General features: G+C 39.8%; 1 protein-coding gene across 3 annotated transcripts in view; it reads left to right on the top strand.

The window, feature by feature from the left end:
• Nucleotides 1-17,337, top strand: part of LOC129814506 (cadherin-7-like) — a 175,450-nt gene that overhangs the window by 108,147 nt on the left and 49,966 nt on the right. For all 3 annotated transcript variants that reach the window (XM_055867669.1, XM_055867668.1, XM_055867670.1), the window contains exon 9: nucleotides 5,542-5,663. In XM_055867669.1, the coding sequence (XP_055723644.1) occupies nucleotides 5,542-5,663 (122 nt within the window). The remainder of the gene's footprint in view (nucleotides 1-5,541; nucleotides 5,664-17,337) is intronic.

Here is a 17,337-nt window from a genome sequence, read left to right as displayed (position 1 = left end):
AATCTTGGGAGAGGCACCTAATCTAATCAGTAACTAAATTTAAACTTGACTAAAAAATACAGGATGGACAGCAAATGAAAGAAACATTAGTTCTTAATGCAATTGCTGTGTTAGATTTTTAAAATTAACGTTACTACGACATACAGCGTGCGTTAAAGCGAGACCGCACCAAAATTAATGGCGGAATATGAGTTTTACATTTTTCAACAGAACAACGAATTAACATCATAAATAGTTCTTACTTTTTGATGAGCTCCCATCAGAATCTTGGGCAAGTTGTCCTTTTTACAAAAGAATCGTTGCTCGGTTGTAGATTGTCGTCTTCAACTTTGGAATTAGCAGTAAACATTAGCCATGTGGGCCAGACGTGCCCAACTCACTAGAACGCAGCACAAATAAATACCCGCAAATCGCAATATACTGATATAAACTGATATAACTCGGTTTAAAATAACAACATTATGATGTCTTTAACACCTATATCGAATAAAATCAGAGCCGGATATATCTAAGGGCTATAACGGGAGCTTTCTAGAACGCGATCCTGAGGTCTGTCTTGCGTCATGGCGAAAGAAAGAAAGAGAGGACCCCACGTTGCCAGCCCATTTATAAGGCCTCAGATCTGCCTAGCAACTCCATTTCAATTCTCACTATTTGCTGACATCCAGGGGAAGGCGTATGCAGTGCATCTCAACCAATAGAAGACATGCAAATTAATACACCGAACTCAGAACAATCTGCAGATTTCAGATTTCTCACTTCCTCATAGGAAAATTGCTCCAACTCGAGTTCTGTTTTACTCACAGATATAATTCAAACGGTTTTAGAAACTAGAGAGTGTTTTCTATCCAATAGTAATAATAATATGCATATTGTACGAGCAAGAATTGAGTACGAGGCAGTTTAATTTGGGAACGAAATTATTACAAAGTGCAAACAGCACCCCCTATTGAGAAAAGGTTGACTTGTTAACAACCATTTGTCTATTTTTTGAGTGTACATAAAGAACTGTATCATCTGCAAGTTAACTTGTTGGCAAGCAAGTGGGAGATCATTTATATAGATGGTAAACAGAAGGGGGCCTAATATTGACCCTTATGGGACCCCAATGTTATAGTTAAGAGTTCATTGAAATGGTTACTTGCATAGATAGCGAGTATTTTGTTTAGACATATAGCTAGGTAGCTAAACAATGAACAATTATCCGAACTAATAACGTTACTACCCTGCATGAATCTACAGGTAGCTAACCAACCAGGTTCAATGTTATCTAGCTAACATTAGGCTATAACTAACAATGCAACTGGCACTGTGATCCAAATAATATTACTACATACATGTAAGGTTAGCTAGTGAGCCAGCCAGCTAACGTTAGCTAGCTAGCTAACAGTATGCTTTAACCTGTTGAAGCTAGGGGGTGCTGTTGTCACTATTTATGGAAATCGTGTAATTTTTTAATCGGCTTCCTACTAAATTCTTGATCGTACAATATGCATATTATTATTATTATTGGATAGAAAACAGTCTCTAGTTTCTATAGCCGTTGAAATTTTGTCTCTGAGTGGAACAGAACTCATTCTACAGCAATTTCCCTGACATGGAGTCAGATTTCACACATTTTGGCCCCTGATCTGGAGTCAGTTAAAAGGCCACTGTTATTGCTATGAGTATACAGACACTGCTTACGTCTTCCCCTGGATGCCTTTACGTGATGACGATTTGAATGGTATCAATTGCGCAATCACAGCCCCTATAAAACAAAAACACGTGAAGGTAGGCACTCCTTTCCTGCTGCGTCGGACGCACGGTGTACACCGACCCGTTCTTTTTCCAAGCATTAGTGTAGCCAGTTATATTTCTCCGGTCATGTTTCTACTCGTTATAGGAGTTAAAAACATCATAAGGTAGTTAATTTAAACCGTTTTATAGCAATTTATATCCGTTTAGTGCGATTTTGGGACATTTATTTCTGAGACACTGTGAATCTCTGGGCACGGTTCCAGTTCATGCCGAACGCAATGGGCATTTCTACATGGCAAGAGGACAGCTTTCGACCAAAAGACGATTAGACCCAAGAAAGGATTCTTTGCCCAAGATTCTGATGGAAGAACAGCTCAAAGTAGGAACAATTTATTATGATAAATCGTGTTTGTCGGGAAATGTTAATCGCTTATGACGCCATCTTGCTAGACGTATGTTCGCTTGGCGCTAACTGTATTGAAAAGTAAGGATAATTTAAAAAATGTAAATCAGCGATTGTATTAAGAATTAAATTGTCTATCAATCGCTGTCCACCCTATATTTTTCAGTCACGTTCATGAGTATTTATGTATACGACTAGATCACTGTCTAATATGGCGCACGACATTGTCTGACCAGCTGGTCAACTTTTGTCATTGTCTAACCATGATTTTGGTGGCTAAATATGCACATTTTCGAACAAACTGTATATGTATGTTGTAATGTGATGTTACAGGAGTGTCATCTGAAGAATTCTGAGAAGGTTAGTGAAAATATTAATATATTTTGGCGATGTTTACGTTATCGCTCTCTTTGGCTAGAATCAATGCTCTGGTAACGTTTGCATATGTGGTATGCTAATATAACGATTTATTGTGTTTTCGCTGTAAGACACTTAGAAAATCTGAAATATTGTCTGTATTCACAGGATCTGTGTCTTTCGATTAGTGTATGCTGTGTATTTTTACGAAATGTTTGATCATTAGTAATTAGGTAAACACTTTGCTCTATATATTTATTCTAGTACATTTGTGACGGTGGGTGCAATTGTAAACTATGACATCAACCTGAAATATGCACATTTTTCTAACAAAACCTATCCTATACCATAAATATGTTATCAGACTGTCATCTGATGAGTTTTTTTCTTGGTTAGTGGCTATCAATATCTTAGTTTAGCCGAATTGGTGATAGCTACTGGTGTTGGTGGACAAATAAAAGATGGTGTCTTATGCTAATGAGTTTAGCTAATAGATTTATATCGTTTCATATTGTGTCTTCCCTGTAAAACAATTTATAAAATCGGACATGTTGGCTGGATTCACACGATCTGTGTCTTTCATTAGCTGTATTGCACTTTAATGTGTGAAAGTTAAATATTTAAAAAATATATTTTTTTTTTGAATTTCGCGGCTCTGCCTTTTCAGTGGAATGTGGGGGGCACCCCAGTCCTAGACAGGTTAACTTGAAATGAAAACAACTTTGACAAAATTAGAAATGTGTAATATCTGCAAATGTAGCTAGCTAGTCTATCTTACCCGTATACATGGATGGATTATTCTCCCTCTCTGTCACGGATGCCATGGTTGCCCATAGTTTGAAGATGTAATCCGGAGACAGATGTTTTATACCATAGCCTTCTGTGTTCTCTTTTCGACTCCCTTTGCATAATTGCAATCAAATGGCAGAATCTCCTTAGCTATCATACTCGAATTCCACTGATTTCAAAATGTGGCCTTCCAAAAAGTGGAGAACAACGCTTTTGCAGTTCTACTACGTGATATCTTTTTAAAAAAAGGCACGTTGGAAAGGATTACCTACACATACTGACCAGCTGACAGAAGCGTGCTACATGGCAGACCAATCCGAACTCATCTCTCGGCATGTCCAGCCCACCTACAATCATGGCTAGCGGGAAGGTTCCGGACTTTTCCATTGCTAAGCCAACTAGACTCCTAAAATATATTTTGATTTGTTTAACACTTTTTTGGTTACTACGTAATTCCATATGTGTTATTTCATAGTTTCGATGACTTCACTATTATTCTACAATGTTAAATAGTTTCAATAAAGAAAAACCCTGGAACGAGTAGGTGTGTCCAAACTTTTTACTGGTACTGTACACCTTCCTAATATTGAGTTGCATCCCCTTTTCGTGGGCGTGGAAGATTATTTTGTTTGAGATAGGACTGTTGTGTTTGGCCCCTCTGGCCCCCCTCCCAGAGTTTTTTTTTCACTTCATCTGCTGACTCGAGCCAAAATCCTCACTCCTCCCTAGCTCCGCAGCTGGCCTGCCTTATCAGAGACTAACTATTGCCTTCCTTAGAAACATGGATTTTATGCACCCCCATTGTCTCACTCAGTAACTTTCCATATGCCAAGTCCTTATCTACCCTTCATTGACCCAACATATACATTCCTTATACATGCAAATAATCAATAGGTTCTAGTATGGTAACATGAATAAGTATATTTCCAGATGGAATCCAACACAAGTAAGACAAAATGTCTAGTAATACCAATTAATTAAATATACCTCTTGATTATAAAGATGTTATATGTGCTACAGTATCATGCATCTCATACAGAATGTGTCCATAGGTCATTATACTATACACAAAGTTTGTAGGAAGTTGCAAATGAGATAAAAAATTGTCTGATTTAAAATATCTGTATTTATACCTTCAAACGATTCTACAGTGGAGAATTTAGCGTGCCGAGTAACCTTGACCTGTCTGTTATCCCTGATTCATAATTTATATTAAGGTAAAGATTCAGATGAAGATGACGTGAACAAGAGAAAATGAGCTTGTTAAAAAGCAAACATACAGTACGTTGTCAGGCCATGAAAACCACTGAGTTGTCGTCGAGCTCTGACTCTTTATGAGGAAACTTCCAGACTTCCTACACAGACTGTTTTCTGATGGCTTTAAAATGAATGTTTTCTTAAAGGGATAGTTCACCCAAATTAGAAAAGTACTTATTGGTGCTCTTACCCAGTCTATTTACAAGGTAATACAGCAACCCATGCTTTGGTTTTGTTTACCTGGACACTGTTGCCAAATGCTAACTTTTTAGTCTCTGAAATTGTCTGAAATTGATCCTGTAGCTCTATAAAGTTAACTTAAGACACTTACAGATACAGGTGTGTGGTGAATGTGTCAGTCAATCGTGTTAGGTTCTTATTTTTCAGAGTAAATAACCCAAGGACACTAGAGAAGCTTAACCAAGATTAATTCTTCCCAAAGGTTCTGTACAGCTGTAATCAGGCAACACAACATTTGTCCCATCCAGATATTTATATCCCACTTAAGACACTCCTCCTCTCCAATCCTTACAATTTATGTCTCTACAGGACGCTAATAAAGAGGGTAACAGGATACCAAACATGTATTACTCTCTTAGGAGACTCTGTCCTCACCTCCTGACCTCAACGCCTCTTTCATCTAATACACAGATATCCATCTGTCTTTCCTGTATCAACACGTCGCTCTCCTCTCCTCCATCAAACACATTCCAAAGCCTTCTGGCTTTCTACAGAGAACCCTTAACTTTCTCCTTTGATTCTATGCTTCTTCTCTATCATTTATTTAATATCTCAATTTTCAAAATGTCGAACCCAACAATAGAAACTGATGTTGTAGGGCAGGACATGCAACTGGGTATTGCTTCAAACATTTAGCTTCCCTGCATTTACACCATCAGCTACCAGATACATGCTTCAAAGACCAGTGCATTTGGTTGACCCTTGACCTCACCTCGATCCTTGACCTCATGTTTCTCTCTTGTTTATTTTTTCAGTGCACCCATTACAAGTGGGAAAGGGCATAATTCTGATCACAGTGACGGACATCAATGACAACGCACCCGTCTTCGCCATTGAGTACGAGACCTACCTTTGTGAGAGTGCCAGACCTGGACAGGTATGTCAACATCTAAATATCCTATGCCTCCAAAAGCTACTATTCGTAATGGAAAACTACAGTGACAAATACATTTTATACTGAACTGACACAATTTAATGTTCTGAGGCAGTTCAAAGAGGATGTGACGGGATTCTGGTAGTGCTGTTATATTGGGTAAAAAAAATCATTTTGGCTGTCATTGTCGAACTTAAAGCAAAAAATTAATAATTGGGCATATGAATAATTAGGCACATTTTGGAGACAGAAAACTATTATCTGCGCAATAATTCTCTCATAGTCAATTGTATAATTGCAGGAGTGGTCAGGTGAAAGGAGTTAGATGCATCACATGATCTCCATAGCAGGTGCCTAATCAGGGGATCAAAGCATTGTGCTGCCATGTGGAAAAAGTTTTTAAAGAGCGATGAAAAACGGGGATTGTTGGGGGGATTGTGGCATGAAATTGATTTGTGCGAAGGTGTGGTATCAAGTGCTCGGTGTCAGCTCACCACAACAGCCAACTGGCCACGCTGACACCACATGTTTACTTATGCACCCTCCGTGGTGTGAGAGCACAGCTGAGATGTGTGTGTGTGTGTGTTGCCTGCGTGTGTGTGTGACAAAATGGCATCAGTAAGACGTTCATGCTATTGCAAATAAGCTCCACATTCCCGTATTCCATACGAAAATAATATCAGTGAATTTTTCACACCACATTGGCATTCCCCATACTCAAAAATGTATTGTATTACACCAATTGAACGACAGTTAAACGGTCTCTTCAAGCAGCCATTATAATAATATACCTTCACACACATCTGTCCGAAAACAATTACAATGGGAGATGATAGCTGTAACGGCTTTCTTCCTCCTCTTCATCCGAAGAGGAGGAGCAGGGATTTGACATGATTTTAATGAACAAGACGAAAAAAACACGAAACGAAACACTTGAATAATTAACAAAATAACAAAACGGAGTAGACAGACCTGGACATGGAACTTACATAAATACACTAAGAACTCACGAACAGGAACAGACTACATCAACCGAGACAGTCCCGTGTGGCGCGACAAACACTGACACAGGAGACAACCGCCCACAAACAAACAGTGTGAAAACACCTACCTTAATATGACTCTCAATCAGAGGAAATGAAAACCACCTGCCTCTAATTGAGAGCCATATCAGGTCACCCTTAAACAAACATAGAAGCACATAACATAGACTACCCACCCAAACTCACGCACTGACCGTCAAACACATACAAAATAACAGAAAACCGGTCAGGAACGTGACAATAGCTGACAATGTCTTAACTTTAGCTAATTTTTATTCATTATTACAGGAAAATAAACTCACAACAAGATCATTCCTTACAAGTTAATGTCAAGCTAATTACATAAAATAGCTTACGGTTGTGAGTGTGACGTAATAAAAGCAAGGCATTCTGATATTTTTGAACTTGGACACTGTCTTGTTGGCCTAACTTTATATCCTAATTTGTCTTTGGTGCAGGTCATGTTGCTCTTCATATTACCATCTCTGGTAAACACACACTATATCAAATAAAAGCTACGTTTATTTGTCACATGCACAGGATACAGAAGGTGTAAACGGTACAGTGAAATGGTTAAATGCATAGTGGAGTCTTATGTTTACGTATGCAGCTGTAACGATCGTTGTCAGATCCCTCCTCCTCGGATGAGGAGGAGCATGGATTGAACCAAAACGCAGCGGGTGTTGAATACATAATGATTTATTAGACACGACGAAACAATGACACGAACTATACTTGAATAAACTACAAAATAACAAAAACGAATGTGTAGACAGACCTGAACAATACGAACTTACAAATAACACGAAGAACACACGAACAGGGAAAATAGACTACGATGTACAAAACAAACCGAAAACAGTCCCGTGTGGTGCGCAGACACAGACACGGAAGACAATCACCCACAAACAAACAGTGTGAACACACCTACCTTAATATGACTCTCAGAGGAAATGAAAAACACCTGCCTCTAATTGAGAACCATATCAGGTCACCCTTTAACAAACATAGAAACACATAACATAGACTACCCACCCAAACTCACGCCCTGACCGTCAAACACATACAAAATAACAGAAAACCGGTCAGGAACGTGACAATATATCCAATCAACGACACTCAATCATCTAAAATATGTACAAAATATACAGAGCTCTCTGTTTAGGCTACCTTACGGCGCCATGGCAGCCATTATGTGATTCATAAAAACAATCAAAATGAGCCCCTGGTTGCAGCACTGGGAGACACACTGACAAAAACTAAATAAAAAATACTAGCCTACATACAAGTGCTGTGAAAAAGTATGTGCCCCGTTTCTAATTTTCTCTACATTTGCATTTTTTTATACTGAATGTTATCAGATCTTCAACCAAAACCTAATATTAGATAAAGAGAACCTGAGTGAATAAATAACACAACAATGATATACTTACATTTATTTCATAGACAAAGTTTGCAACACCCAATGCCCCTGTGTGAAAAAGTCATTGCCCCCTTACACTCAATAATTGGTTGTGCCACCTTTAGCTCCAATGACTCCAACCAAACGCTTCCTGTATTTGTTGATCAGACTCTCAAGTCGCTGTGGAGGAATTTTGGCCCACTCTTCCAAACAGAACTGCATTAACTCAGCGACATTTGTGGGTTTTCAAGCATGAACTGATCATTTCAAGTCCTGCCACAACATCTCAATTGGGATTACGTCTGGACTTTGACTAGGCCATTCAAAAACTTCAAATTTGTTGCTTTTTAGCCCTTTTAATGTAGACTTGATTGTGTGTTTTGTGTTTTGGGTCATTCTCTTCCTGCATGACCCAGCTGCGCTTCAGCTCACAGACAGAGGGCCTGACATTCTCCTGTAGAATTTTCTGATACAGAACAGAATTGATGGTTCCTTCTATTAAGGCAAGTTGTCCAGGTCCTGACGCAGCAAACCATCCCCAAACATCACACTACCACCACCATGCTTGACTGTTGGTATAAGGTTCTTACTGTGGAATGCAGTGGTTGGTTATCTCCAGGCATAATGGGACCGATGTCATCCAAAAATGTATACTTTTGACTCATCTGTCCATAGAACATTCTTCCAAGAGTCTTGATGATCTTCCAAGTGCTTTTTAGCAAACTTCAGTCAACTTTTTGGACGAGATGGGTCTCATTATGTCGAGAATAGGAGTAGAAAATATTATATTTTGCATTGGCAAAATGAACGTTCAAAATTGGTTACTGAAACAGACACACTCAAATCCGATAGGCTAACCAGAGAAATAAGAAACAGACTAGAGGTAAATCATATCTGTATGCACTCACAAGCATTTACACTATGATCATTGCATCAATCATATTCATCCACAATTCGAATGTATATGATATTTACAAGGCCAACGTCAACAGTACCTTAGACTCCTGTGAGTTCAGTATTTACTGCCTATACCTGATTGTAATCAGATGACAATGCCAATCCTGTAAAAAAAAAAAAACATGACTGTGTCCCTGATTGACTATGCTGCTTTGAAGCTGCTGCAAAGAGTGCTTAAAGACAATTTATTTCCTCCATTAGAGACGTATATTCAAACTGCAGAGAGAGGGCGAGATGGAGGGAAGAGAGAAGGAGAGAGAGGCACAGATTGTGTTTCCACATAATACCCTGTGGAAACATCATTGTTTGCACTGAAGCAAATTAGGCCCAGCTTGTTCAAGTACCCACTGAATCGTATTTGTTGTTCCCTTACTGTCAGTGGTGTGTATTCATGGATGCCAAGGGAAGCCAGGCTTCCCCAAATATTTGTCTCTCTGTGTTTTCATAATTTTCCCAATTTGCAAGTGGCTAAATCTCACTGGAGAAATCATCCGATCGAGGGAAACAGCGCCCCTCTGTCTGAGTATTTGTAGCCCATGTATCTGATGCTGTCTGGAACAAAAGAGTATGACATCTTGCCGCTGTAGCATTTGATTGATTGATACCAGCAAGCATTTGGCCTGCCTTGATAAAACAATTATGAAAGAATTAGACAATCAGCCAAACGCTTAACTCTGGGTTGCCCTGGTCGCAGCAAAACTCGTCCCAAGGTGTTTGGATTTCGCTTCACACCAATCCAATCATTTCCTAAGGTAAACGTCGTCATTGTCAGAAAAACTTGTCTGTTTGTGTTGATGTCCTGCAGTGGCTAGCTTGCTAACTCGACTCTTTCCTAAGCCATGGATGGAGATGGGGATTTAGACTTGAGGCTTTGACTTAATTCTCTCTACAGGCTAAGGATTATGGCGGCGATTCTGATCTAACCATAAATTCATATATTGTGCCACTGGCCTGAGACAATTGAAGTTCAATATGCAGCCTAGATGTAGCCTAGTAGGCTCACGTTAACTAACTAGCTAGCTAACTTAGCTGGTTCATTGTTGCCCATGCGAGGAAGTTAGGCAAGCAAGCACTTTAGCTAGGTAGCCTATGACATCAAAACTAAAATCATGCTGTATGACAGAGCCATAGACCGTTTAGCCAACATGAAAGACAGGAGGATGGCATTGGCGTTCAACTAGTCTACAAGTACTGTGAGTCAAAAAATAAATAATCACTTGCACACCTTGCACACACACAGACAGAAATCAGTACCATGGACAGCCACATTATATTTAGCAACACTGATAAATTGTTTTGGTATCTTTAAATTTCTTTTCAGTGTATTAAATTAAGAGTATATAGCCTTATTTTATTTTTTTTATTTTTTTATTTAACCTTTATTTAACCAGGTAGGCAATTGATTGATGATGTTTAAATGTTTAAGTTGAAAGGGTGATGGAGTAGCAGAGCCAGGGCTCCTGTTGTCTTTTTGCTGACTTACGGTATCTCTGTGGTTCTAAATCAGCAGTTGTTTGGTAAACTGTCAAAAAAATTATCTTGCTTGACCATGCTGCAGGTCATATAACTGTTTGTTACATGCAATACTTTCTTTGTGGATTTCACTGAATGTTTTTTGCTCTCTGTTTTTTTGCTGAAACAAACGTATGTGTAGTTGAGTTTATTCCGACACTGTGACTGTTTGCTTTTTGTTGTCACAGCCTTATTGTATATCACGGTGGCGTATGAACGGATGTGTTATAGAGCAAACAATTCAAATTTCACAACATAGGTAGTAACATGGCTTTTTTACTGGCTTGGCTTCCTCATTTATTTTACCCACGTACTGCTACTGCTTACAGTGTCCCTATTAGGACAGCCTCAGTCTCAGCAGGAGTTGTCTCAACTCCTGCTAAGACTGGGCCTGTCCAAATATGGACACCTTATTCCCTAAGTGTCGAGGTGCTGGTGATGCACGGCTCATCTCAAGAAGCGCTACATCTCTGTCTTTGAAAGGTGTAGCTGAAATTCCCCTGTGGGAGAAACTCTCCGTGTGTTTTTTGGCCCAGCCGAGTTCCCAGTCGGCAGGATTTTTCAAAGGGGGACTTTCTAGCCAAATTACTTGTACACATCTTGAAATGCCTGTTGCGCTGAGGTGACTCTTTGTTCTTTTTGCTGTAATATGAAAATCACTGTATATGTTTATCTCTATCTCCCTTATGACTCTTGTCAGATGTCTGTGACAAAGGGAGCTCTAACGCTACCAACTGTATGTCATCTTACCCTTGAGGCACCAATTCATCCAAGTTTAGAGGGCCTTGGAAATCATTCCACAAGTAAGGTGCAAAAAACCTAAAAGCAGATTTACCTAACTCGGTGGAGATCGAAGGGATCTCCGGAGTTAGACATCCCGGAAACCGGGTCTGATATCTCGTACTTCTGTAAGTTAAGCTACGTCGGACATTTATGCAGGAGGGCTTTATAAACAAAAAGAGTGCAATGCATCGATCTACGAGACTTCAGAGAGTGCCAGCCTACTTTCTGATACAGAAAGCAGTGATGTATACTGAACCTATCGCCTGTAATAAAGCATAGAAATGGCTGTCTACGTACTTTTGAATGGTAGCAATCAGTGAACACTTTTACCTTAACACTGACCTAGAGTAAGTGCTGTATCCAGTAATGTTACATACATGCCATCAGTGAACACAATAACAGTGTACATTTAACACTGACCTGGTGTTGTATTTAAGACATTAGAATTCAACATCAGAATTACATTTTTACATTAGGTCACTGTAAACTGTTATTGTGTTCACTAATGGCTTGTATTTAACACTTCTGGAATACAGCATTTACTCTAGGTCAGTGTTAAGCAAAAAAGCAGTGGTGTAAAGTACTTAAGTAAAAATATACCTAAGTAGTTTTTAGGGGTATCTGTACCTTACTTTACTATTTATATTTTTGCCAACTTTTACTTTTACTTCACTACATTCCTAAAGAAAATAATGTACTTTTTAGTCCTTACATTTTCCCTGATACCCAAAAGTACTCGTTACATTTTGACAGGAAAATGGTCGAATTCACACACTTATCAAGAGAACAACCCTGATCATCCCTACTGCCACTGATCTGGCTGACTCACTAAACACAAATGCTTTGTTTGTAAATTATGTCTGAGTGTTGGAGTGTGCCCCTGGATATCCGTCAATAAAAATGTAATTGTGCCGTCTGGTTTGCTTTGACATTTGATACTTAAGTACATTTTTGCAATTTCATTTACTTTTGATACTTAAGTATATTTAAAACCAAATACCTTTAGACTTTTACTCAAGTAGTATTTTACTGGGTGACTTTCACTTTTACTTGAGTCATTTTCCATTAAGGCATCTACTTTTACATTGACAATTGAGTACTTTTCCCACTGATTGCTACCATTCAAAAGTCTGCAGGAAGGAATGTCAAGCAAAACATTTATTATGCAACACATTACAATGAGCAGGGTAAAAAGGACTGAGAAACATTTCCACACTGATGAAGGCACATGCTATCCATTCAACAAGTCCAAAGCAGCTTTGTCATTATCATGTAAAGAATTGTTTAACAGTGAAAGGTTTGTCTCCAAATCCCCCTCATGACAGATGAGCACAAGGTGTAAGATAACAGTGAGGCGTCATTACAGCCATTTGCCTTGAGTGGAATTTTAAGGTAAAAAACTGAAATAATTCATTTTATGTACTGGGCCATACGCACTACCCTCTGTAGTGCCTTGCGGTCATAGGCCGGGCAGTTGCCATACCAGGCAGTGATGCAACCAGTCAGGATGATCTCAATGGTGCAGCTATAGCACCTTAAGAGGATCTGAGGACCATTGCCAAATCTTTTCAGTCTCCTGAGGGGGAATAAGTTTGTCGTGCCCTCTTCATGACTGTCTTGGTGTGCTTGGACCATGTTAGTTTGTTCGTGATGTGGACACTTGATGATCTCCAACAGCTCCACTACAGCCTCGTCGATGAGAATGGGGGCGTGCTCGGTCCACCTTTTCCTGTAGTCCACAATTATATCTTTAGTCTTGATCAAGGTGAGGGAGAGGTTGTTGTCCTGGCACCACACTGCCAGGTCTCTGACCTCCTCCCTATATGCTGTCTCGTCATTGTTGGTGATCAGGCCTACCACTGTTGTGTCATCGGGAAACTTAACAATGGTGTTGGAGTCGTGCCTGGCCATGCTGTCATGAGTGAACAGGGAGTACAGGAGGGGACTGAGCACACACCCTTGAGGGGCCCCTGTGTTGAGGATCAGCATGGTGGATGTGTTGTTACCTACCCTTACCACCAGGGGGTGGCCCGTCAGTAAGTCCAGGATCAAGTTGCAAAAGGAGGTGTTAAGTCCCAGTGTCCTTAGCTTAGTGATGCACTTTGAGGGCACTATGTTGTTGAACGCTGAGCTGTAATCAATGAATAGCATTCTCACATAGGTGTTCCTTTTGTCCAGGTGTGAAAGGGCAGTGTGGAGTGCAATAAAGATGGCATCATCTGTAGATCTGTTGGGGCGGTATGCAAATTGGAGTGGGTCTAGGGTTTCTGGTATAATGGTGTTGATGTGAGCCATGACCAGCCTTTCAAAGCACTTCATGGCTACAGACATGAGTGCTACGGGTCGGTAGTCATTTAGGCAGGTTACTTTAGTGTTCTTGGGCACAGGGACTATGGTGGTCTACTTGAAACATGTTGGCATTACAGACTCAGACAGGGAGAGGTTGACAATATCAGTGAAGACAATTGCCAGTTTGTCAGGCCATGTTCGGAGTACACGTCCTGGTAATCCGTCTGGCACTCCGGCCTTGTGAATGTTGTCCTGTTTAAAGGTCTTACTGCGCAGTGCATGATCACACAGTCGTCTGGAACAGCTGGTGCTCTCATGCATGTTTCAGTGTTATTTGCTTCGATGTGAGCATAGAAGTAATTTAGCTCATCTGGTAGGCTCGTGTCACTGGTCAGCTCTCGGCTGTGCTTCCCTTTGTAGTCTGTAATAGTTTGCAAGCCTTGCCACATCCGACGAGCGTCAGAGCCGGTGTAGTACGATTCGATCTTAGTCCTGCATTGACCCTTTGCCTGTTTGATGGTTCATCGTAGAGCATAGCAGGATTTCTTATACGTTTCCGGGTTAGAGTCTGGCTCTTTGAAAGCGGCAGCTCTACCCTTTAGCACAGTGCGGATGTTGCCTGCAATCCATGGCTTCTGGTTGGGGTATGTACGTACAGTCACTGAGGGGACGATGTCATCGATGCACTTATTGAGGAATCAAGTGACTGATAGTGTACTCCTCAATGCCATTGTTCCGGGAAGAATCCCGGAACATTTTCCAGTCTGTGCTAGCAAAACAGTCCTGTAGCTTAGCATCTGCTTCATCTAACCACTTTTTTATTGACCTAGTCACCGGTGCTTCCTGCTTTAATTGTTGCTTGAAAGCAGGAATCAGGAGGATATAATTATGGTCATATTTTCCAAATGGAGGGTGAGGGAGAGCTTGGTACGCATCTCTGTGTATGGAGTAAAGATGGTCTAAAGTTATTTTTTCTCTGGTTGCACATTTAACAGGCTGGTAGAAATTAGGTAAAACTGATTTAAGTTTCCCTGCATTAAAATCCCCGGTCACTAGGAGCGTCTCTGGATGAGCGTTTTCCTGTTTGCTTATATACAACTCATTGAGTGCCGTCTTAGTGCCAGAATTAGTCTGTGGTGGTTTGTAGACAGTTATGAAAAATACAGATGAAAACTCTCTAGGCAGATAGGGTAGTCTACAGCTTATCATGAGATACTCTACCTCAGGCGTGCAAAACCTTGAGACTTCCTTAGATATTAATGGTCCAGTGCAGTAAAAAAAAACATGATATTACTGTGTTTTATATATATGAGGTTGGAATAATACCGTAAAATTGTGACAATGATGATAATGCACTTTCATTTTAATAGCTGTTTGAAAAGACCACCTAAAATTACAGCCTGTTTTGTTGGGATGGAGTGTTGGCCTGACTGGCGACATCACCAGGCGATAAATTATACTGAACAAAAAATATAAACGCAACATGCAACAATTTCAAAGATTTTACAGAGTTACAGTTCATATGAGGAAATCAGTCAATTGAATAAAATGCAATTGTGTTTGTTGTCCATAGTTTATATCTGCCCATATCATAACCCCACCACCACTATGGGGCACACTGTTCACAATGTTGATATCAGCAAACCGCTCGCAAACACCGACGCCATACATATGGTCTGCAGTTGTGAGGCCGGATGGACGTACTGCCAAATTCTCTAAAACAGCGTTGGAGGCAGCTTATAGTAAAGAAATGAACATTAAATTCTCCGGCAACAGCTCTGGTGGACATTCCTCCAGTCAGCATGCCAATTGCATGCTCCCTCAAAACATCTGTGGCATTGTGTTGTGTGACAAAACTGCACATTCTAGAATGGCCTTTTATTTCCCCCAGCACAAGTGGCACCTGTGTAATGATCATGCTGTTTAATCAGTTTTTTGATATGCCACACCTGTCAGGTGGATGTATTATCTTGGCAAAGGAAAAATGCAAACAAAGTTATGCACAACATTTTAGAGAAATATGGAACATTTCTGAGATATTTTATGTCAGCTCATGAAACTTGGGACCAACACTTTACATGTTGTGTTTACATTGTTGTTCAGTGTAGTTAAGAATGAAAGTTCCAAACCTCTCTGCCAATAACAGCTCGTTTTCAGTTTTCTCCTCCCCACACAGACCACTCCAAGAGTCCTAGCAAAATTCTTGCTTGAGAAATTGCTCTTTGCTGAGATGCTGTTTATGTGTTTGACCATTTAGATTGAAAACAATCATAGTAAGGTACTTAATTGTTTCAAATGATTTAATATGGAGATAAAAACAGCTACATTGGACCTTTAAGACACTTTATGTTGGTGTTTTCTTTCTTTTGGTAGCTACCTATATGTCACAGGTCAATGGTTTGTAGGATTTAGCAATGGGTACTATCTCTTTTCACTGTGAGGGAAATTTTCCTTCCTTGAATCAGGAATTGAGGATGTTTCGTATTGGTTGTCTGTGTTCACAAGCAAATTCACATGAAATAATATTTGGCAAGCCATCAGGGCTTGGAGCTTTTACCTGTTCTCAGCTTGTCATACACGTCCCACACATTGACGTCTGGGAGTGGCTGCGGGGCAGGCAGAGGACTAGTTTGTTGACTAACCTGTAAGAAAACTGTGCAATTGCTTTGTTGTCGTTCTGATCACAACCAGGGATGCTTACTTTGAGTGGTGCTTTTCTCATTCTGGCCATGCATTGTACCTCCCTGTGCCTGGACCTTGGGTTTTCTCTTTTTAAGTGGGAAATCCGTGTGGAGTAGAATGTCCTTTTGGCTTCACAGATGGACCTCTGGTGCAAATGATCATGACAGGTTGCAACGGTCAGCAGTAGGGGAGACGGGCTGGTTGTCACACTTTTGACTTTTTAAGAAGAAAAGAGAAAGTACTATATCCAAGAACAAAATACATCTGCACGCAGGTACATGCTCCCAAGTGCTTACTGTAGTTTTATTAAGTACATACCCCAACTGATCAAACGCTATCCTGAAAATGTCATTTTAAAACACTTGGGAGCATATAGGCCTACCAGTGTGCACATTTATTTTTATTCCATTCTATGGAATCCGTTTTTTAAATAAATATCAATGTGGCTTATTTCACAAAAGAAAATGTACACTTTAATCACCTTTCATATCTGTTATGACTTAATAACCGTTAAGTATAAATTAGTTACCAGTGTTATTTGAATTTTAAAAGTCATTGTGAAAGGAAATGTGGCTTTAAAGTAAATCCTTCTGTGCTAAAGACACGTATTTGTTTAGGAAAATCAATCCCAGAAATTCTTGTTTTTCTTTCACCTTGGTCGACTTTTCCTGTCATTTCAGGGCTAGTTCCAGTCTCTTTGGAAACAACCCTGCATTTATGTTTATCACTCATTATGAACTTTAAAAGGCAACTGAAAGAAAATTAACTTCGGCCTATATGCATTGATATTAGTCAAACTTTTATTCCAGTTCCAAAAGTAACAAAAAATAATAAGTAGGATCATTTTTGTCTAAAAGTCACTATATTCCAAAACTAAGTTTTGTGAGATTTGTGTAGCTGATGTCGTCACAACTTACATGACGTTTGGGTTTGGATAACGGTCATGCCCACTTGCCCACAAATACAGGATTGTACCGCCTAAGGCGAATTATCATGCACGAAGAAACAA

Source organism: Salvelinus fontinalis, chromosome 17, assembly GCF_029448725.1.
Source record: "Salvelinus fontinalis isolate EN_2023a chromosome 17, ASM2944872v1, whole genome shotgun sequence".
Taxonomy (NCBI): domain Eukaryota; kingdom Metazoa; phylum Chordata; class Actinopteri; order Salmoniformes; family Salmonidae; genus Salvelinus; species Salvelinus fontinalis.
Note: the sequence above shows the minus strand (reverse complement) of the source record. Positions and strands in the feature narration are given on the sequence as shown.